Raw genomic sequence first — 22,474 nt, forward strand, 5'->3', positions numbered from 1 at the left:
TTGGGTCACTGAATTGAATGAAATCATCTAGCTAGAGGCTTTCCTCTTTCCTGACTAACAGTTTCTCTATATCCTTCTGTTTCTACCTTTTGTGGCTTTTAAATTTAATTCTATCTTGAATTACAGTGAGGAGCCATGGGATTGGATCAGGATATAGCTGATTGAATTAAAATGCTGTTATTGGCAGGGCACCTGGCTGCCTGAGTCAGCAGAGCATAGGATTCTTGACCTCAGGGTCTTGAGTTCAAGCCCCTCTTTGGTTGTAGAGCTAAAATAAGTAAAATGTGTATTGGCTTATCAGCCCATTCCTTTCCATTCTGAGGATGGCACCAGTAAGAAAGTGCTTTATGGGGCTGGGATTGTCTCATTTGAAATCAGGATTTCAGATCGGTGTAAGGTAGGCTATGTATTATTCTCTTCATCTTTTCTTGTTAAATATGTGTAATTGATAGAAAGGAAGAACTTTCTCTGCTAAAAGTTTAAAGCTTTTGTTTTTCAGTTGTTGGAATGGTTTCATTTTAACATTGAAAATTGTGATAGAGTTTCCATTTCTCCTAGATTAAAAATGAATATATACATATAGGGGTGCCTGGGTGGCTCAGTCAGTTCAGCATCTGATTCCTGATATGGGCTCAGGTCATGATCTCGAGGTCATGGGATCGAGCCCCGCTCTGGGCTCAGCGTGGAACTTGCAGCCTGCTGGGGATTCTCTCTCTCCTTGTCTCTCTGCCCCTACTGCAAACATGTTCTCCTCTCTCTCTCAAAAATAACATTTTACAATGAATATATATGTATCTTTAAATTATACACACACACACACACACACCCACACACATATATATATATAGTTATTGTCTCATGGGTGGTAACTAGTTTTGCTATGTTGTCATGTTAAAAGTTTTAAAGATAGATTGTTATCAGGCAAAGCCTTCATTTTATGGGAAAGTAAAGGAGTAGACCAGAGTTGGACATGAATGATTTGGAGGATATTGCGGGATTAGATCAGAATAGTGCTGAGTGAATTCAACTTTCATGGAATATGTAGAGACATCAATCCATGCTCCTTCATTTTATGGTTGGCCAGGGGGAAAGCATATTTCTGGATCTTAGAAAATACTCATGTCAGGGTATCTGGGTGGCTCAGTTGGTTGAGTGTCCGACTTCAGCTCAGGTCACGACCTCATGGTTCGTGGATTCAAGCCCCACGTCAGGCTCTGTGCTGCCAGCTAGCTGAGAGCCTGGAGCCTGCTTCAGATTCTGTGTCTCCCTCTCTGCCCTTTCCCTGCTTGTTCTTTGTCTCTCCCTCTCTCTCAAAATCAATAAACATTAAAAAAGAATTTTTAGAAATTTTATCAAATCTCCAGCCTATTGAGGCATATGGGTTTTGCATCTTTCCACATTCAGGTTTCAAACACACATTTTTGACCCACAATGGGTTTCAGTTTAGTGGAATGATAACAAACTGAGGTTCCTAGCAGTGGAAAAGAACATTTAAGGGTCTGATTGATCTGCTGCCAATGGAATTTTATTGGAGCTGATTGGACAGAAGTTATCCTTTCAGTTGCATCTATCTTCAACAATATGTTTTGATTGAAATGCTGGTCAAAAAATATCCCATTTCCCTTGTGTAAGAACCACTGAAAGTGGGATTTAGTTCCTGAATGAACTGGCAAGCTGGGAGGTATTTTTACAATTTTAGTTGCTTAAAGAGTTCAGGTTAGGGGAACCTGGGAGGCTCAGTCAGTTAAACCTCCGACTTTGGCTCATGTCATGATCTCACGTTGTGGGTTTGAGCCCCTTGTCGGGCTCTGTGCTGACAGCTCAGAGCCTGGAGCCTGCTTCAGATTCTGTGCCTCCTTCCCCCTCTCTCTGCCCCTCCCCCTCGCTCTCTCTGTCTCAAAAATAAATTTTAAAAAAACATTTAAAAACAAAGAGTTCAGGTTCTAACTGATGGTGGTGTGTAGATATACGAGAGGTTTTATCATTGTAGCAATTAATACTTAATGATTCTGTGATTGTGGTTTCAGGTGAATCATCAACAACTTCAGCTATATCCAGAACAAACATTGGAATTTGGAACTTCGAGGCTTATTAATTTAAAACCAGAGCATCTCAGTAAGCGGCTCTAGAGCCTAAGTTTTACAATAATGACATATCATCCAGTAGTGGAAACAAAGTTAAACATTTCAGAAATAACGTTGCCTCCAAGGAATTCCAAAGACAGGTGCTGAACAGGTCTGGCTAAGAAATGGAAATTACTGTAATAGCCACTCCCTCCCAGCAGGGGGCGAGGGGGCGGGGTCGTGTCTACTAAATATACCAAATGAAGAGGCCTGGATGTGCAGGAGCTCCGCCAGCTGGGGGGAAAAGCTCAAGTGTCAGATCCAGGCATAAGATTTGAAGCGAAAATATTTGAAGACACGCTTATATATATGAACAAATTATGGCATTAGAAATCAATGTCCTTTTATGTGATCAAAATGCTGACACTTGGGAACCATCCAGGACCCGCTGGAGCAGGAATGCGGTGTGGTCATGGAGGGCGTCAACACGCCCTGCCTGTACTTTGGCATATGGAAGACCACCTTCGCCTGGCACACGGAGGACATGGACCTTTACAGCATCAACTACTTGCACTTCGGGGAGCCCAAAACCTGGTACGTGGTGCCCCCAGAGCATAGCCAGCGCCTGGAGCGCCTGGCCACCCAGCTGTTTCCAGGCAGTGCCCGTGCCTGTGACGCCTTCCTGCAGCACAAGGTGGCTCTCATCTCGCCCACTGTGCTCAAGGACAACGGGATCCCCTTCAATCGGATCACTCAGGTGGCTGGAGAGTTCATGGTGACGTTTCCTTATGGCTACCACTCTGGCTTCAACCATGGCTTCAACTGTGCAGAAGCCATCAACTTTGCCACCCCGAGGTGGGTCGATTATGGCAAAGTGGCGTCTGAGTGCCGCTGCGGGGAGGCCAGGGTCACCTTCTCCAAGGAGTCTTCGTGCAGCCTGAGCGCTATGACCTGTGGAAGCGAGGGCAGGATAGGCTGCTGTGGACCATACAGAGCCCGCAGCGCCGTGCAGGTGGGGGCTGAGCTCCAGGAAGAGGTCCGCCCGGAATCTCCACCCAGCTGGCTGATGTGGGTCGTCGTTGTCCTCAGGAACAGGAGGCTCAGGAGTCAACTGCCCGTCCTGGGCCAAGACTCGTCTCTCGGTGGGCACAGTGCACACAACCCCAGACCCCAAGGCTAGTCCTGCCCCAGGGTATCAGGGTATTAGAACCCTGGCTGCTGGGTATCAGAGCCGCCCTGCAACCTGACATTGTGCTGTGGCTTCCTCAGCTCCGAGTCCTTGAAGGGCCCCTGGACCTTGCTTCCTCCGGTCCCTCCCAGTGCCACCACTTGACACTGTTAACAATTATTGGAGCTCCGGGCCAAGGTCGGGTTTTCAAAATGCTATTATGTTTCTGATAGAGCTCTCCCAAAATGCTGCTGAATTCTAGATCTCTGGCAGTAAATAGCCTAAGTTCCTGGTTTCATCTGCATCTCCGAGCTTGTTCTGTTTGAAAAGGTTAGGTTCGGCCTCAACCAGATTTAAATCCTAGCTCTGTCATTCACTAGAGGTTATGGGAACTTAAGAAGTTAAGGCACCCTGTCAGAGCCCAGAGCTTTCCTCTGTAAAATGGAATACAGTGCCCACTTGACAGATTGCTGTGAGGACCTTATTAGCTAATGTATTAGACCATCTTCTTTTTTCTTTTAGGTAGGCTCTACAGCCATGTTGGGGCTTGAACTCACCACCCTAAAATTAAGAGTCAAATGTTCTATTCACTGAGCCAGCCAGTCACCCTGAATTAACTCATCCTTTTTTTTTTAAGTTTATTTATTTATTTTGAGATAGAGAGTGCAAGTAGGGGAGGGACAGAGAAAGAGTGAGAATCTCAAGCCAAGTTTGCTCAGGCAGCGCTTGAACTCAGGAATCCAGGAGATCATGACCTGAGCAGAATTCAAGAGGCGGTCACTTAACTGAGCCACCCAGGCATCCTGAATTAAACCATATTTTAACAGTGCCTGCCATAAACTATCCTAAACTCAACCAACAGTAATTAACATTTTTATCTTGATTGCCTCTTTGAGGACCACCTGAGGATACGGGCACTGCATAATTTTGGAAAAGTCTGGGTCAGAATAAGAAAGACTTTACCTGAGCACTCTTAGAATAAAAATAGAAGAAAAAGTCCAAAGGAGACCTATAATTACCTTTTGGGAAGGGAGCTGAAAGTCAGACTAAAGACATTAAGACGAGAGCTTTGTAAGGTGCTGAAAGTGTGTGAGTGTGTGGGTGTGGGTGGGTGGGTGTGTGTGAGTGTGTGTTGCCTCCTTTTGATTTCCTGCAGCAGAGTTCAGAGTGAAGCCCTTGTTTTCCTGGAGCAGCAAGGAAATATGGAGGTAGGAGGTTTTCTCTTTCTCCAGCCAGGCTTGGAGACAGAAGGAGATAGGTGTGACCATAAAGAAGTGGGGAAGATGGGCCATAGGCCCAGGATCTGCGGTAGACAAGAAAGGACACTGAGACTTGGGAAGCCTGCCTGGGTCTAGAGAAGTCTGGAGAGCTCAGCTACTGCAAAGACTACGCTATTGCTCATCAAATGCTGGCCAGGACATCCTGAGAGGGACTTGTTTCTCTAAACAGAACAACCAGAACTGTGGAGGGAGGTTCTGCTGTCTGGAAATGTCCTTTGTAGGGAGCTATGTGGGCCCTGCCTGCCTCCTATTTGGCCTTCTGATGGACGAGGGGTCTCAAGACAGTGGGTCACATGACATCTTTGGGGACCTGAGATTTGCTGTTGGCCAAGAAAGACAGTCCGTCCTGTGGGCGGAGAAACCTGTAGTAATTGGAGTTATGCAGGACATCTTGCAACATGTGAGGTACACCTTTAAAAGATGCGAGTCAGTGCAGCAAAGGTGCCAAGAAGTTGGAGCTGGGCTAGACGGGGTCCTCAGCCTGGCTGCTGTCAAACAGAGGCACCGGGGTTAAGCCCTAGTTCTGGAGGGTACCAAGCTTTCCGCTTCAGCTTCTTCCACTGCTGGCTTCTCCCGCCCTTCTGCATTTCTGCACCTTGTGGCTTCTCTAGCGTTCTCATCAGTAAACCCTGCAGATGAGGCCTGCTTCACGGTAGTGGTTGTGACAATCAAGCCAGATTTCCCGGGGCCTGGGGCACTCCCCACAGAGTCTCGGGGCCGGGAGGCAATCTTCCATGGCCTGACTCCAGAGCTCTGGAGGCTCCGTTCTCACCATCACAGAGTCGTTGGCTGACTCCCCAGGGAGACGCCCGGGAGAGGCAGACCCTGCTTGTCCGCTACAAATGGCCTTCTGTCTTCAGTATGGAAAATTCTAGGAAGGCCGTCACTCTGGATGTAATCATGATTCTCTGTTGATTCTTCTCTACCCCCTCCTCCCTTTGGCTTCTTACTTTTCTTTTAATGGCTGGGTAAAGAAAAAATCATGCTGTCGAGGTGGTTTCATGTTTTTCCTCTGTCCACAGACTCAGTTCATTAATATGTCTGCTCCATATGCTTTTGCACAAAGTTGATTCTGGAGCATGATATATTTAGTAAAGCAAACCTTTCTGCAGTCACGGTTTTTACCTTTCCAATGCTGTTTTTACCCTAACTTAGAGAGAAGAAGTGGACTTATCGGAGAACAGCATTTAAACCTGCGCTTTACCACTTTCTAGTCTGTGCCCTGCAGCAAGAAATCATTGATTTTCTCGAGCCAAGCAAGAGTGCTGGGCAGTGCTGTGGGACGTCATTGTGACAGGCATGCAGGAGGTGCTCAGGTCACTGGATGGGCATCGTACACCCTCGTTGCCTTGAGGGCAAGCACAAGGCCACGGACATGCTCTTGGATTCTCTCTATGCTGCTCAGCTCTACGGCTGCCCTCAGCACCACCCTCATGGGCTTACCTGTCATTCTTTCTTTTTAATGAATAGGCTTTATTGGAGTAGTTCACAGCAACATTAAGCAGAAAGTACAGAGACTCCCACCTACCTCTCCCCAGCCTCCTCCACCAGCAGCTGCACCACTGTGGTACAGCTGGTAGAATTGATGACTCTACACTGACACATTGTTATCACTCAAAGTCCATACTTACAGTAGGGTTCATTCTTGGAGATGTCCATTCTGTTGATCTGACAAATAATATAATGACATATACCTACTCTTATAATTCTGTGAAGAATGGTTTCGCTGCCTAAAAATCCTCTGTGCTCTGTCTATTTCTCTCTTCCCCCTCCCAAAGCCTGGGCCACCACTGATCTTTGTACTGCTTTCATAGTTTTGCCATTTTCGGAAGGTCACATACTTGGAATCATACAAAGATTGTCTTTTCAGATTGGCTTCTTTCACTTAGTAATATACATGTAAGTTTCCTCCATGTTTTGTGGTTGTATAGCCCATTTCTTTTTATTGCTGATCCCATTGGATGACTATACCATTGTCTACTTATCCACTCACCTACTGAATGACATCTTGGTTACTTCTGAGCTTTAGCAATGATGAATAAAACTAACATAAATATTCATGTGCAGGTTTTTGTACAGATGGAAGTTTTCAGCTCATTAGGGTAAGTAGCAAGGAGTGTAGTTTTGCTATATCAAGTGGTAAAAGTATATTTAGTCTTATAAGAACATGCCTAACTGTAGAAAACTTGTTTTTTTTTTTTTCTCATGATCTACCACATATTTGTACAAAAGATCACATAGGCTTGTTTGCAAATTCCACTCCTGGTCATGTTTGGCCCTGTTGTAGTGTTACCAAGGCAAGGTCAAGATTTCATAAAGAGTCAGGAACCAGAAGACCCAACCTTTATGCCACCTCCTACACTGATTTGTTGAGTAATCTTTCAATAAATCGGCTCTTTACTCTGGCTCTCCACTTTCCTGTTTAGGCAAACAGAGCTCTTAGCACATTTGCATCTGTGTTAGAGTTTGCACACAAGTTCAGACCAGTGCAAACATAACTCGTGCTAAATAAATATTAGCTATTATCATTATTACTTAAAAGCCAGAACTTGTGAGACAGTCATAAGAAACCATACTTGACTAGTACTTGTAGAGGTTGGTGTTTGGGGCTAGGGACTCTTGTAAGATTCATAAAACGTTTCAGTTAGGGATTTGTTTGACTCTCTGGCCACTCTGAATTATTCAGAAAGATCAACCATCACACCATTCCAGCCTCTTTGTGTGTAAGGAGTCCTCTCCAGATATTTAGAAGGAACTTTGGCATGGTATTTATATCACTGGACTGTGGCTCTCTGTGAACCTGAAGTTGCTCCCCTCCCCCCCATATGTTTGGGTTACCTCTCGTCATTTTAAATAGGAAACCACAAACAGTTGCTAGGAATTGGTGACAGAGATAAGCCAAAAGGAAACCAATCTGAGTCGAACAGAACCCTGGTGAGGATCAGCCCTTCACTCCGGCTGCCTTTCCCATCCGCACTGTACACCAGCTTCTCCCCCTGAAACTCCTCACATCCCCTTGTCCCCCATCTCCCCTTGCAGGGTAATAGGGATGCCCTTCTCACTAACCCTCAGTAGTGGTGGGTTTGACAGGAACAAACAGTTTCAGGGAGGACAGAGGGGGATAGAACTGAACATTGCAAGGGGAAGGCATCACGGGAGGTGCCAGCCGACAAAAACTTAACATTGTATGGTGGGCAGGTTTCTGCATTTTCTTTTTTCTACTTTTTAAAAATGTTTATTTATTTTGGGGGGAGGGAGGGGCAGAGAGGGAGGGAGAAACAGGATCCCAAGCGGGCTCTAGGCTCTGAGCTTTCAGCACAGAGCCCAATGCAGAACTTGAACTTATGAACCATAAGTTCATGACCTGAGCTGCAATCGGAAGCTTAACTGACTGAGTCACCTGGGAACCCCTGGTTTCTGCATTTTCCTACCTCACCTCTGGTATCCTGGCATCCTGTGCCTTAATTTTTCAGCACCACCCTGTCCCTTCCAACAAGGTCTACATCCAGGCTTCAGACAGACATCATCTTTTCTCTGTCCCATCTCTCAGAGCCTCTTCTTAAAAGATTCACATCCTGTCTATGCATTTTGGGACCCATTCATTCATTCATTCATTTAGCATGTTTGCCAGGCACTTACTGTGTACCGGGCACTGTTCTTGGAATCGGGGAAACAACAGTGAAAAAGTCAAACTTTTAACTGTCCTAGAGGTTAGATTCTCATTATAAAGAGTGACGTGTAGTAACATGTCAAGTAGTCATAAGGCCTATTAGGAAAAATAAGCAGAGTACAGGGTTAGAGGGTGACAAGGCTGCTATATTTGATAGAGTAGCCTTTTTAGAGATGTGGGAAGAGACTTTAAGAAAGCCGCTTGGGGATGTCCCATAAGGACATGGTAAAGGGGTTATTTTTATGCGCAGAAGGATAACACGTGCTAATGTCCTGAGGTGGGAGCATCCTTAATGCACTTGCATATTAGCAAAGTGGGTAGAAGGCAGAAGTGTGAGAGTGGGTGCCTGGGCAGGGATCCGGATTGGGGGATGGGCAGAAAATACATTAACTCAGCTAATGAACACTGCTCTAGAAGATCACTGAGTGGTTGCAGTGGTTGGTGTTTTAGGTAAGTTGAGGATAGAGGAATTTGGGGACCAAAGAGCCTTTGAAATCACACATAGTTCACAGCCAACCCTGAAAGTGGCTCTGTCTTTCCTACTGTTGTAGGTTAATAAACCTGAGTAAAATGGAAAATCATTAACCTGCTGTTTTGGCTTCTGTAAATTGCTTTGTGAATGCATCTCTCCGTTCATTGTTCTGACCAACTGTGTGGTAACTGCTAAGACATTGAGATAAAAGCCTATGTAGTTCCCTGTTAGTTATCAGGAGATGTAACTTCCGGCTGCTTGCTACGCGCAACCCCACCCCTTTTACTAAGACCTGGCAAAGACAGAGTTAACTGATGAGAAATGGTCCCCATCTCGAGATACTTTAGATGTATAACTATGATTGGTCATTTTAAAGGGACAAAGAGCCTTGGAGTGGTGGGTTCCCGCCAAAGATGATGTTTGTGTATTACAATGTAATTGGCTATTATTGAATGCTATGGATTGTAATTAGTTAACTAAATGATGATGTATTCTGTCCATATAATTTCATTGCTGCCTTTGTTCAGGGCTATTCTCTGCTCCTTAACACCGGGGAGATTAGGTTTGGCCTGGCTGCATAAAAACATGTGGCCATAAATAAAATCATGCCTCACTCCTATTTGGCATGCACACACCCGGCAACACAACCAAATGCAAATCCTGAGAGCAGGAACTATATATTTTGGTTCCCTGCTGCATCAGCTAACATGGTGTATGCTGGACACACAGTAGGTACTTTAGCCTTGTACTGAATTAGATGAGACTCTAACAGACACAGTAGGTCCCTGACATTCACTAAGTTAACAAGTCATTTGAGCTATTTATGATCAACTCAAATTAACTGTGTACAGTCAATGCTCTATGAGACCAAATAATGCAGAGGGCTATAAAGCTTGTGTGAAGGAAGGAGGCTCTGCTCCTGGGGGGTCTGCAAGCAGGAATTCTCCAGCAAAACAGCTACCAGGTGAATGATCAGGTGGGAGTTGAACAGGCAGTAAGTTTCGAGTGAGACTATGCATAGGAAAATCCCAGGTACAGATAAGGAAAATATTCAGGAAAGCATCAGGAATTGACAAAGATGTCAGATCCCCTGTGAATGTCTAAGGTCTACTGAATAAGTTTCTCCTTTCTGAGAAATGCCTTAAGAACTGCTGAAGTCTAGCTTTAGCAGGTCCAGGGTTCCCTGAAGGATGGACGCTGTCGGCAAAAGGGAGTGCGAGAGCCTCGGCTTCTTTCTGCTCACCAGGCAGGCATCTCTGCACTGACCAGAGAGTCAGCTGTATTTATCGAAAAAATGTATGGGGTACAAATCAGGAGTGGCAATTTCCTTATACAGTGATTTCTGACGACAAATTCTTTGGTATGTAAAAATTTCCCAGAACACAGATTGGTAGAAGACTCATGCATAACCTTTATCAATAGTGATTGAAGTAGGTGACTAGATGCTTATCACGTGGAGAAGGAAGGGATCTTTAGCATTCAGATACAAGGTGATGGTTTTAGCATAGCAAAAGCAAGAGTTAGTTCTTTTGTGAGCTGGGGTCAATAGCCTGTTTTCTCAAGGGAAAGAAAAACAGGTTTTCTCAAGAAATGTAATATTTGTTTCTATAATTACAAAAGAAGAAACTCCTATAACAAGTTTTTTCATAAGGTACAATGCACATAGTTTTAGCATAAGAAGGCTAATATCAGGTGCCTTGTGGGTTGGTGCTCAAGCAGAAATTGAGTGGGGGGTTGGGTGGATGTAAGACCCCAGTTGCCATCTGACAGTGGGAGGCCTTGCAAACCTGCCTTACTTCAGAAATGGCTCCCAGCAAGGAACGAGTTGGCCTAACCTTACTTCTCTTGTGGTTATATCACCTCAACTGTACTTCCCCAGGATCCTCTAGGACCCTAACTACTTTATTTTATGTTTGGCTTATCTTGTGGATTATACCAGATTAATACAATTGATTATTATCTCTCTTGGTTTCCTGGGTCTGATGACAACTCAATACATATTGTTGGTTGAATGAATAAATGACTTGAAACCATCAACAGAGTTGAAAAAAAGGATTAGCGTCATAAGAAACAGTTAAAATAAATGAACAGTCTCTCATAGCATTATTGATTTCACTTTAATTATGTTTAAAAATAAGATATCCAGGGGCCTGTGTGACTCAGTCGGTTAAGCATCCAACTTTGGCTCAGGTCCTGATCTCACAGTTAGTGGATTCAAGCCCTGTGTCCAGATCAGAACCTGGAGACTGCTTTGGATTCTGTGTCTCCCTCTCTCTCTCTCTCTCTTTCCCTCCCCCGATTGCACTGTTTCTGTATCTCTCTCAAAAATAAATAAACATTAAAATAATTTTTTAATAAATAAACAAAATAAGATACCCAGCTCTAAGCTGGTGGGGGGGGGGGTTGAAATAACTTGCAAGGCGTGTCTGGGTAGCTCAGTTGGTTAAGCGTCTGACTCAAGTCATGATCTCACGATGCAGTCCATGGGTTTGAGCCACACGTCAGGCTCTATGCTGATAGCTCAGAGCCTGGAGCCTGCTTCAGATTCTGTGTCTTCCTCTTTCTCTGCCCCTCCTCTGCTCAGACTCTGTCTGTCTGTCTGTCTCTCAAAAATAAATAAACTTTAAAAAAAAACTTTTTTAAAGAAATAACTTGCAGAACCAGAGATACACTCTGTTTCTCATATTCCAAAGGCTATTCATTCATTCACTCAACAAACATCGTTAAGCACCCTCACTGCCCGGCACTGTACTAGGTGCTCGAAATCTGACATAATACGGAGTTTATGATCTGCGTGGAGACAAGCAGTTAGGCAATTTCACCATGTCACAGCTTCTCAGCAACCATAACAATCCCCAGGCCCTCCCCAAGCCACTGGTTTTAGAGCCCCTAGAGAAATGTATCTTTTTTTGGGAGCCGTCAGCCTCAATGTCAGGGCCAAAGCCCCATGGGGCTCTCAGAGATGTTTCTATCTATTTCTGGGCTCATGGCAGCCTTCTTGCTTGCTTTCTTCTCAATTGTGCCTGAGAAATTGATTCCTGCCACATTTTCTGGGGGTGGGGATGATGACTGGCCCAAACATCTCTTCCTTGCCAGTTCCTCTGGGGGGAAGGAGGCTTTGAGTTCCCTCAATGGCTGTTTCACTCTTGAAAGTGAATGTAGCTTACGGTCAGATTCCTTCTTTCCTCTGCCCATGGCATTGACATTCCTTGGCTCCCTTAGGGAGCTGGGTCATTTGAATTCCATTTCCTCTCTTCCATTCTGTCTTTCCACTATCTGCCCCCCACAACCCTGCCCCAGCTATGGACTGAATGTGTTCCCTCAAAATTCATATACAGACACCCTAATCTCCAATATGATGATATTTGCAGGTGGGGCCTTGGGAAGTGAACTGGTCATGAGGGTGAAGCCCTCATGAGCGGATTAATGCCTTCTAAGAAGAGACCTGAGAACAAGATTCCTCTCTTCACCATCGGAGGTTACAGCAAGAATGTGACTGTCTGTAAACCAGGAAGTGACCATGTTAGTACCCTCATCTCAGACTTCCAACCTCCAGAACCATGAGAAATCAATGTTAAGACACCCAGTGTGTAGTGTGTAGTGTACAGTATGATTATAGCTGCCTGAATGGACCAACACACCCTCCAAACTGCATATCTGTAATTCATACTGGTTACTTTGGGAGAAAGGTAGAAGAAAGAGCTAAAGAGACAGGGAAACACAGCTATGATACCGAGTGCGTGCAGCATGCCAAGAACACTGACTTGCAATTTGTATACAGCGCTTTTTTCCTTCCAAGAGGTCAGTCTGGAGAGTCAAGCAGAGGGAGGTTTGAAGCCCAACTCTGCCATTTATTATTGTGACCACAGGCAGGGGACTCGCAATGCTGAGGCCCCAGCGCTCTGGAAAGACAGTGTGGCAGAGTAGTTACCGACACACACCCTGTGTTCAAACTTCAGCACTGCGCGTACACACTGTGACCTTGGGAAGCTGCGGTGTCTCAGCTTTAGCTTCCTCTTCCCCAGAATGGAAATGATAACAGCAGTACCCACAGCAAGACGGTGGTCGTGAAGGGCAGATAAGTTAATACAAGTAAAACACCCAGGTAAGTAACCAGCTCAAAGCTAAGAACAGGCTATTCATTCACAGTGCCTTGTTGAACATTTTCTTAAAAAGTGAAATTTCAGCACAGTGTTTGGCAAAAAGCACACAAGTCTTGCTATGACTGATGTTTTCATTATTATTTTGTGTTACTTTAATGGCATTATTGTTATCTCTATTCAGTTTTGGTTATTATTATCATTTCTGACTTCAAGGTGACAGACTTCCAGTCTTCCTTGCTAAAATACTTGAGAAATAGAATGATAAAGGAAACAAATGACAAAGGCTATAGCTTCCTGTCACTCAAAGCATGATCTGGATTTTCAGTATGGACATGGCCTTGGAGCTTGCTAGAAATGCAGAAGCCCAGACCTATGGCTCAGAATCTGCATTTTAACGAGATCCCAGGTGAGTCCAGGGCAAGTTTAAGGTGGAGGAGCACTGCTCCAGGACATTGGTTCTCAACCCACTGGAATCACATTCGAAACATACTGATGTCTGCATGCCCTCCCTGCACCCTCCCCACCTCACTTTAATGGCAGGAGTACAACATTTGGAAGGTTCCCTGGGTGACGCCCTCATGCAGCCAAGTTGAAGACCACCCATCTAGCAACTGGCCCCCCTGGTAGTTAGGCTGCAGAGGTGGATGGGAGCTTAGTTTCTTCAGCAAGTGCCAGTGAGAGTTCAGGTTTGTTTTCTTTCTCTTTGGGCCCAGTGGAAATAGGAAGGGGCACAGAGAGGACACATTCTTCCCTCCCCGCCCCCGCGATTCCCGCCTTCATTCCAGGGAACAGGACACGTGACAAGGCTCTGTGCAGGCTTCTTGGCCAACATTTCTGCTTCTCTTTATTGTGTGTCACTGTGTCCAGGCTGCATTGGTTCCCACTGTCTCTTTCACTCAGGTCACTGGGCACATGGGGTTTGGCTTTCTAGCTGTGGGATTTATATTCTTTGAAGCGGGATCGTTCTCTTTCCATCCATTCCTGTCCACTGCTCATGGCACTCCGAGGCTGCTTGGCTGGTGAAAACCCAGCCAGAGAACTCCTGACCTTTCCTGTGAGACCCTTGACCCCTGGTGGAAAATTCACACTCCCACTGGGCCCAGGTGAGTTATCTAAGTGAGTGTTACTGTTGGGATGTTGGTTTATGCCCCACAGTAAGTCCCAGGACTCTCCCTGGTGCCAACCTACCATCTTGTTCTGTGGGAATGAGGATCACAGGGCTGTCATTTTCTGAATTTTCTAGAGAAGTTGGCAACTTACAATTTTAGGAAGAAAACCTCCAGATTTTTAAATGTTGGCAGCTAATTGAAAAACTTTAGAACTCTATTAAACACTTCTAGAGGCCAAGTTAAACATTTCCGGAGGCCAGCGTTGAGCCATTGTTCTCTGAGACATGTCCCTGTTCTAAACAGCCAGTTTGGGTTGCCGAGATGCCACAGTCATGGCGACCAAACTAAATGATCTCCCTCTACCTTTGGAGCCAGTAAAAAAGTTGAGATAATTGGAGTCCTCTACGTCATGTGACCAAAGTTTATAATCCAGGTTGACTTGTAAGTTCAGTAGACCCCTGCATGCCTTCTGTATGCAGGCTAAGTACGGCTGCTTCTGACTCCCACTCTCTAAGACCTCGGTATGTCCTCCTATGGTCGCAGGCACCTCCCTGCCTGACTTGGGGCCAGATGACATAGGAGTTGTGCAGAGCATGCGTATCTTCCCAGGACAGCAGAACAGCAGGGAAGAAGTGAGGATTTATACTTTCGACTCTCCTCTTTTCATTTCTCTCCCATGAATAACCAACAGCCTAGCTGTTGACAGAGCTCCTTGTTTTCTGCTGCTGTGTCTCTGCTAGTGACCGAATGTTTCTCCCTCAATATTCTCTTTATACAAGATGATGTGACTTGTGTTCGTGGCTAATATTAGATTTGCAACAGATGCCCTCATTGTTGGGCCTTGGGTACACATGGAGCAAAATAATAAAGCCAAGACAGAGGCCTCAGATGCCCAGGGACTGTAATAGCAGAACTTGCTGGAAGAGCAAGGGGCTCACACAGTGTTGAGCAAGGTGAAGGGGACAGGCCTGTGAGAGACCCAGGAACTGAGTCCATAGTCTAAATGCCATTGGAAATGTAGGCAGAGCTCTTGGGGTGAGCGAGCAGGAGCATAAGCATCAAGAGAGGACAAGGGGGAATACTGTCTGGTAAGAATGATGTCATCTAATCACCGCTGGGGGCCAAAATTAGGACCTAGGAGAACTAGCTCACAAGTCAAGGGAGAAAGTTCAATGCATATGGCCAATGCCATGGTTTCTTCTGATGTTTTCCATATTCCTCTGCCTTTTTAGACAAAGCAGAGGGTCGTTTCATACCATACCTCTTGGGTTTTAGCATGAATATGCAATAGTTAAACTGCCTTAGTGGTATGTAAAATAGTGGTGCATCTCATAATCACTGGTGTCTTAGGGGCACCTGGGGGGCTCAGCTGGTTAAGCATCCGACTTTGGCTCTGATCATGATGTCAGGGCTCATGAGTTCAAGCCCTGCCTCGGCTGTCAGGCCTCAGGGCAAAGCCTGCTTCAAATCCTCTGCACCCTTGTCCCTCCCTCACTCTCACACACATGTACTCTCTCTCTCTCTCTTTCTTGAAAGTAATTAAACATTTAGAAAAAATCAGTGGTGTCTTAGAGCTGATAAAATTCATCCACTGAATCTCTTGGCACCTGATCTTGGACTTCTCAGCCTGCAGAACTGAAAAGTAAATGTGTGTTGTTTATACCACCTTTTTTGTGGTATTCTATTATAGCGGCCCTGACAGATTACCACAACAACTAAATAGTATTAGTAGGGTTAGGCCAGACAACCAAGCCAAGCAGTTTATCCATATCTATAGAATGTGGATGTAGGTCTTCTTTCTTCATCAGAGCCTCCACATTATGTTTGTATTATAAGGAAGAATGACTCAATGCCTTGGTGTTCTATGAGTGACCAGTAGAAAGGAAATCCTCTTGAGAGTTTTTCTAAAATTTATACTAAATTTAGTAGTTGCTGAACTCCAGCTGAATTTAATATTATTTGCTTTAAAAAAGTGTTTTCCTTTCATTTCTCTTGTAAGATATTTTCTCTATTTAAAATTTAAAATATACAAAAATAGAATAAAATAATTTTACTTAACCTTTCATGCAGAGACAATTACTGAACTCTCCTCAGTCTTTTATGGTTTGCATAAGTTCACATAGTGGGATCATGCCATGTATTCAACTGTTTACTCTAGTTTTCTAATTTTTCTTACTCTAATAAACATGCTAATAGAACTTCAGTTTCCTTTTTTCCAGAAAGTTTTTTGTTTTTGTTTTGTTTTGGTTTGGTTTTTTTAACTCCAGTGCAGTTAACCTACAGTGTTATATTAATTTCAGGTGGACAATATAGTGATTCAACAATTCCATACCTCACCCTGTGCTCATCACAAGTGCGCTCCTTAATCCCTATCACCTATCTCACCCATCCCCCACCCACCTCCCCTCCGGTGACCATCAGTTGGTTCTCTATAGTTAAGTCTATAGGGGCACCTGGGTGGCTCACCAGGTTAAGTGTCTGAATTCAACTCAAGTCATGATCTCTCTCTCTCTTGCTTGTCTCCCTCTCTCTTTTTTCTTTCTTTTCTTTGTTTTGTTTCTTTTTTAACATTTTTAAATTTTTTTTTAATTTATTTTTGAGAGACAGAGAGAGACAGCATGAGCAGGGGAGGGTCAGAGAAAGAGGGAGACAGAGAATCTGAAGACAGGCTCCAGGCTCTGTGAGCTAGCTGTCAGCACTGAGCCTGACATGGGGCTCGAACCCACGAACCATGAGATCATGACCTGAGCTGAAGTTGGATGCTCAACCGACTGAGCCACCCAAGTGCCCCTTCTGCCCATTTTTAAAATAGATTATTTGGTTTATTTTGGTGTTGCATTGTAGAAGTTCTTTATATATTTTGGATACTAACCCTTTATTGGTGATGTCATTTGCAAATATCTTCTCCCATTCAGTATGTTTGCTAGTGGTTTCTTTTGCTATGCAGAAGCTTTTTATTTTGATGTAGTTCCAATAGCTTATTTTTGCTTTTGTTTTTCAGGGGACATGTCTAGAAAGATGGCATTATAAACAATGTCAGAGAAGTTACTGCTCATGCTCTCTTCTAGGATTTTTATGGTTTCCTGTCTCACATGTAGGTCCTCAATTCATTTTTAGTTTATTTTTGTGTATCATGAAAGAAAGTGGTACAGTTTCATTCATTTGTATATTGCTGTCCAGTTTTCCTAAAACTATTTGCTGAAGAGACTTTTTCCAACTGCCTATTCTGCCTCCTTGTTTGAAGATTAGTCAGCTATGTGATTGGGCCCTTATCTGAGTTTTTTCTCTGTTCCATTGATCTATGTGTCTATTTTTGAGCTAGTATCTTACTGGCTTGATTACAGAGCTTTGAAATATAACTTAACATCTGGAATTGTGTTATCTCTAGCTTTGTTTTTCTTTTTCAAGATTGCTTTGGCTCTTCAGTGTCTTCTGTGGTTCCATACAAATGTTAGGATTGTTTGATCTCGCTCTGAAAAATGCTGTTGGTATTTTGATAGGAGTTGGATTAAATCTGTGGTTGCTTTGGGGACTATGGACATTTGAACAATATTGGTTCTTCCAATCTGTGAGCATGCAATATCTTTCAATTTATTTGTGTCATCTTCAATTTCTAAGGTTTTCAGAGTATAGGTCTTTCACCACCTTCATTAATTTTATTTCTAGATATTCTATTCTTTTTGGTGCAATTGTAAATGGGATTGTTTTCTTAATTTCTCTTTGTGCTGCTTCATTTTTAGTGAATAGAAACACAACAAGTTTTTATGTATTGATTTTGTATCCTGTGACCTTACTGAATTCATTCATAAATTCTAGTAGTTTTGGGGTAGAGTCTTTAGGGTTTTCTATATAAAGTATCATGTCATCTGCAAATAGTCTGAGTTTTACTTCTTTCTTACCAATTCGGATTAGCCTTTTATTTCTTTTTCTTGACTGATTACTGCTGGAAATTTTTTTTTTTTACTTTCTTAATACAAAGGCAATATACATTTGTTCTAGATAAGTAGAAATATATAAATTATTCAAAATGAAGAAGATTTAAAATATCAAAGACTCTGCATTCTCACACTGACAATTGAATACATATTAAAAGGGAACATGTAATCAGCAAGCAACAAAAAGCCAAACAAGCTGCTTTTGATTTCCTCTCTAAATATACGACACCCACTCATGTCTGCATACCTGTCATCTGGGCCTTTTCGGGTTCAGAAGTTGAACTAAATTGCAGCTGGTGGGAAGAGGCCTGGGAGTCACTCATAAGATGGGTCTCCAAGGTTCACTAAAGCATTACCTGAAATGAGAGGATACATATAAAATTTTATTTATTGAATCTTCTCTTGGGGAGAGTACCATATATGATTGGTAAACAATACTTTGATTAGATGCTTAGGGAGGGGTGTAAAGTCTCCAAAGGGCCCACTTGAGTAGCCAGATGGTGACCAGCCTCGTAAAAGTGCTAGTTAGCTGCACAGTTTTGGTTTGCTCCCTGGTGTATGGAGGTCTGGGGCCAGAGCTGGGTGGCTGAGCCCCACCGTCAGAGACCCTACTTCTCTGCTATGTGTCAGAGCACCCAGTCTCTCTGATAAACAATTAGATAAAGAATATTGAGGCAGAGATGACCCTGTAATTAGTCCATCCAAGGTACCTGTCTCAGCAGCGCTCAGCTGTACATTTTTCCGAGATCTTGCTCAGATACAGGGATGGATGCCAGATGTCTCCTCCAACCTCAAGCCAGGTGTTGAGAATGGCTTCTTTGTTTCCTGACAAATAGGTCAGTCATGTCATTATCTGTCATTGTCAACATAGAAACATAGACAGTTGTTTAAAAATGAGCTATTTGGATTGGCTCTGACGAAGTTAGAGGAGGTATATTTCTATCTTCTGTCTAAATAATCTATTAAATACCCATATAGTACTTTTTATGTGCCAAGCATATTTCTAAGCTCTTTTCTGTATCCTGAATTTCATCACATCTAAGACAACGCTGATTATAAGATGCACCATTATTTTACACACCACTGAGACAATTAAACTATGCCACAGTATCAATTGTAAAATGCATCTCAAACTCTGGAGATGTTAAATGTGAAAAATGTTTGTCTTAGACTCAATGAAACATGGCATATTAATGAACTTAACACTAGGAGGTAGGTAGCTGTCATTATCCTCATTTATAGATGAGAAAATTGAGGCACAGAGAGGTTCAACAATTTGCCCAAGATCACAAAGCCAATAAGAGGATCCAGCATTTGAATGAGGCAGTCAGACTCCAGAGTGTAAGCTCATAACCAAAACACTCTTCTTACTATAGATAGGGAGAGCCAAAAAAAGTTTCAGAAAAATTCATCTTCATTTTTATTTATTAATTTATTTTTATGGAGGTTTATCAGAAAAATTATTGGAAATATTTCTCCACATGAAAGATTCAAAGTTATTCCTGTCTAAGTCCTCTAACATCTGGACAAATATCCAGAGGCAGCAGAACAATCTGGAAGTGCCCAACAGCTCAATGGGTCAGGTGCATTTTTTTAGCACAGGCTAACAGGGAGGGTGTGTGTGTCTGTGCACCCCCCGGATGCTGCTTCTGTGAGAACAGAAGTTGTCTAATTATTACTTTTAGACATCATCCAAAGTTTAGCTTTGCTAGAAAGAAGACAGCTCTGCCCCATGTTTGGGTGAGCATGACTCAGCCTCCAGTTGGCATGGGTGTCCACAGCCTGGTTGACTCAGATGCCTTCTGCCACTCACCGGAGTAATGAGTCAGGCATGCTTTCTTAGATCGAGTCTTTATTAGGAAAATAAACCAGGCATTCTACCCACATAGGAGCTATTCCTCAACCTCCTCACCTCTCCTAGTGATCCACAGGGGGCTAACTTCCTTATGATTTGTCAATTTTGTTCAAGAACTAGGCAATCCACAGACAAGAGAGCCAAAAAGTTGCCTAGAAATTAATTATTCTGGTTTGCAAGCCATTGTTTCAACACATCTCATCATCGAGTATAGTTTTTCACTGTACTCATCATCTTTCTAGAGCTTCTCCTCCCTAGATTAGCCTTTCCAGCACATAATGCTTCCCTTAAAGAGCACGTCTCCCACTGTATTGTAATTGCTCGTTTGTTTTCCCTGCCTATTTTAAGTTCTGTGGTGCAAAGATCAGTGTCAATCTTGCACTGGGATGAAGTCCATGTTACAGAAAATTCCCAACGTTGCCTTCCGTGAGGCAAAGCCAGTGCCCAGGATCCACCACCTCTGCTTTCCATCCTGATTACCTGTGTGGCAGCACTTCGAGGTGCTAGCATGGGTGCCGTGAAAGTGGGAACCAGGTCTAACTTTACCCCCCTTCAATACTCAGCATCTATCACAATGGCTGGCTCATGGTAGATGTTTTAAAATCATTTGAAAATGAATGAATGAACTAGAGCCATGAGAATCCAAATAAAGTTTTATGGGAAAAAAAAGGTGTTTTTTTTTTTGCTTTCATTCATTCACTGACTGACTGACTCACTCACTCACTGTATTAAGTCATTACCCTATAACAAGCACTGTGTGTTTCTTTTCTTTCTCTCTAATGTTTTATTTTACTTTTGAGAGAGAGTATGCATATGTGTGCACACGCAAGCAGGAGATGGGCAGAGAGAGAGGGAGACAGAGGATTCAAAGCAGGCTATGTGCTGACGGCAGGGAGCTCAACAATGCTGGGCTTGAACTCACCAATAGTTAAGTTGTCACCAGAGACAAAGTCAGATGCTTAACTGAACCCCTCAGGCACCTGCACTATGTGTGTTTCTGAGAATGGAGATAGCAATTAGATACAGGAGAAATACTGGGCTTAGCAGGCACAGTCAGATGGGGCCCTTAAATTCATGTAGGGTGACAGCAGGGTCAGTGGGGAGGGCAAGCTTGTCAGGAAGGTGGGTGACTTGTAGAACAAATGTTTAGCCAGATATGTCGATGGGGCGGGGGGGGGGGGGGGGGGGGGGTGGGGCGGGTTGTGACAAATGAAAGGAGTGAAGGAAGTGGAATGCGTGAGATGTGTGGTGAGAACTCCAGGCCAACAGAGATAGTTTATGATGTAAAGGCTCAGGGACAAGAGAGGGCCTGTCATTCAAGGAACTGCAAAGTACACTGTTTAGTGCTTAGGGGTCAGTGGGAGACGGGAGCCGAGGGAGCACAGGGGCCAGCTCTCCATGGTCATGGGGTCCAGCAGGGAAAGGAGTCAGGCTGCAGAGAGCAACAGGACAACTGAATGAGTTGAGTGACATCATCAGATTTATTTTAGGAAGTCACTCCAGCTGGAGAATGGATCAGAGGGGATGAAGGGATCAAAATTGGGTGTGAAACTAGGCTAACTTGCTCTAAAGTGGTGATGGGGGGGGTGAATTGTCCTCAGAGCACCGATGCGAGGGCAGGGGTGTGGAGAAGTGTCTAGTTTGGCTCCTACTTTCAAACAAACTGGGGAAAAACAACAGATGGCAGAAGTGTAAGTAGAATGTCATTTTATTTCACATCAGTCATCTCTTCAAGTTTTTGCTGAAGGTTATCAACTGATGCCTCACTGATGTGGGGATGCGGCAGAAGCCTCAGAGGATCTGATGTGAAGGCTCCTCCCCTGGGAGAGGAGAGTCAGTAGAAAAGAAGGACCAGAGGCCATCAAACGGGGACAGGGCAGTGACCAGTGTGGTGCACTGTGCGTCACACACAGAGATGCCCCTAACAACGGCCATGCCCTGGAATGAGCAGTCAGCACTTCACCCTGTAGCCTGTTCCAGAATCTTGGGGGTGAGGATGTGTGTCATTTACAAAAGTAAGCGCAATATTATAATTTTATCTTTGGAAAGCAAGCAAGCAAATTGAAAGGGGTCAGTTTCCCAAAGATCCATATTCCGTTTTTAATTATTCCTTTAGTAACAGGCTTCTTTGATTAATGAGTAGGCTTCCTGCTGTAGGGACGCTGTTCTTGCTTTCCCTGTGCCCAACCTAGGCTGGCGTGAAGGCACTCAGCGTGATGAATGAAGCAATGAATCAAAGAAACCCATCCACCAACGACGTTGGCTGGTGTCATTCCTTGGTTTTAGTTTTGTTTCTAAGCCTTGCATCAAGTAAACCACAGCAGGGCTGCACTGTCTGCCTAGGTTAGGAACTTCCTATAACGGGATTGCTCAGTTTGAGTCTCGGGGCTTCTGATCCGCTAAAACGGGATCAGAGTTTTACAGGTGTGCGCCCGGTTGGGCCTTCCGCTTTGCATTGGATTTCAGAGTGGGTTCTCTGCCCAATCGCCCCCAAAGAGCCACACAGTTCCGCGCGCGTCGCTCGTCGCCCCTGTGCAACGCCAAAGGTTCCCGGAGCGCGCCGGCTCCGGAGGCTTCTCGGCGCCCCGCCCAGGGAACCGTCCCTTCCCAGCCTCTCGCATCGCGCCGACCCGACGCCGGTCTCCCACCCTTCGGGAGCGTCCCCGCGGCCTGCAGAGGCGAGGCGGCGCGGCGGCAGTCTCGGGAGGCGAGCCGGGGACGCCTCCGCACCCTCAGAGCGCCAGCCGCCCGCCTCCGGCCTTCGCAGCCATCTTCTGCGCGGGCGGGCGCGTGGGAGGGAGGGAGGCGCGGCCTGCGGC

At 44.4% G+C, this 22,474-nt stretch overlaps 1 protein-coding gene across 1 annotated transcript in view; it reads left to right on the top strand.

Annotated features, from left to right (window-relative positions):
• The first annotated feature begins 12,079 nt into the window (after positions 1-12,079).
• ENDOD1 (endonuclease domain containing 1) overlaps positions 12,080-22,474 on the top strand; it is a 37,273-nt gene continuing 26,878 nt past the window's right edge. The window contains exons 1-4 of the mRNA XM_029915647.1: positions 12,080-12,175; positions 13,712-13,859; positions 14,409-14,497; positions 22,122-22,445. Of these exons, the coding sequence (XP_029771507.1) occupies positions 12,080-12,175; positions 13,712-13,859; positions 14,409-14,497; positions 22,122-22,445 (657 nt within the window). The remainder of the gene's footprint in view (positions 12,176-13,711; positions 13,860-14,408; positions 14,498-22,121; positions 22,446-22,474) is intronic.

This window comes from Suricata suricatta, chromosome 11 (genome assembly GCF_006229205.1).
Source record: "Suricata suricatta isolate VVHF042 chromosome 11, meerkat_22Aug2017_6uvM2_HiC, whole genome shotgun sequence".
NCBI lineage: Eukaryota > Metazoa > Chordata > Mammalia > Carnivora > Herpestidae > Suricata > Suricata suricatta.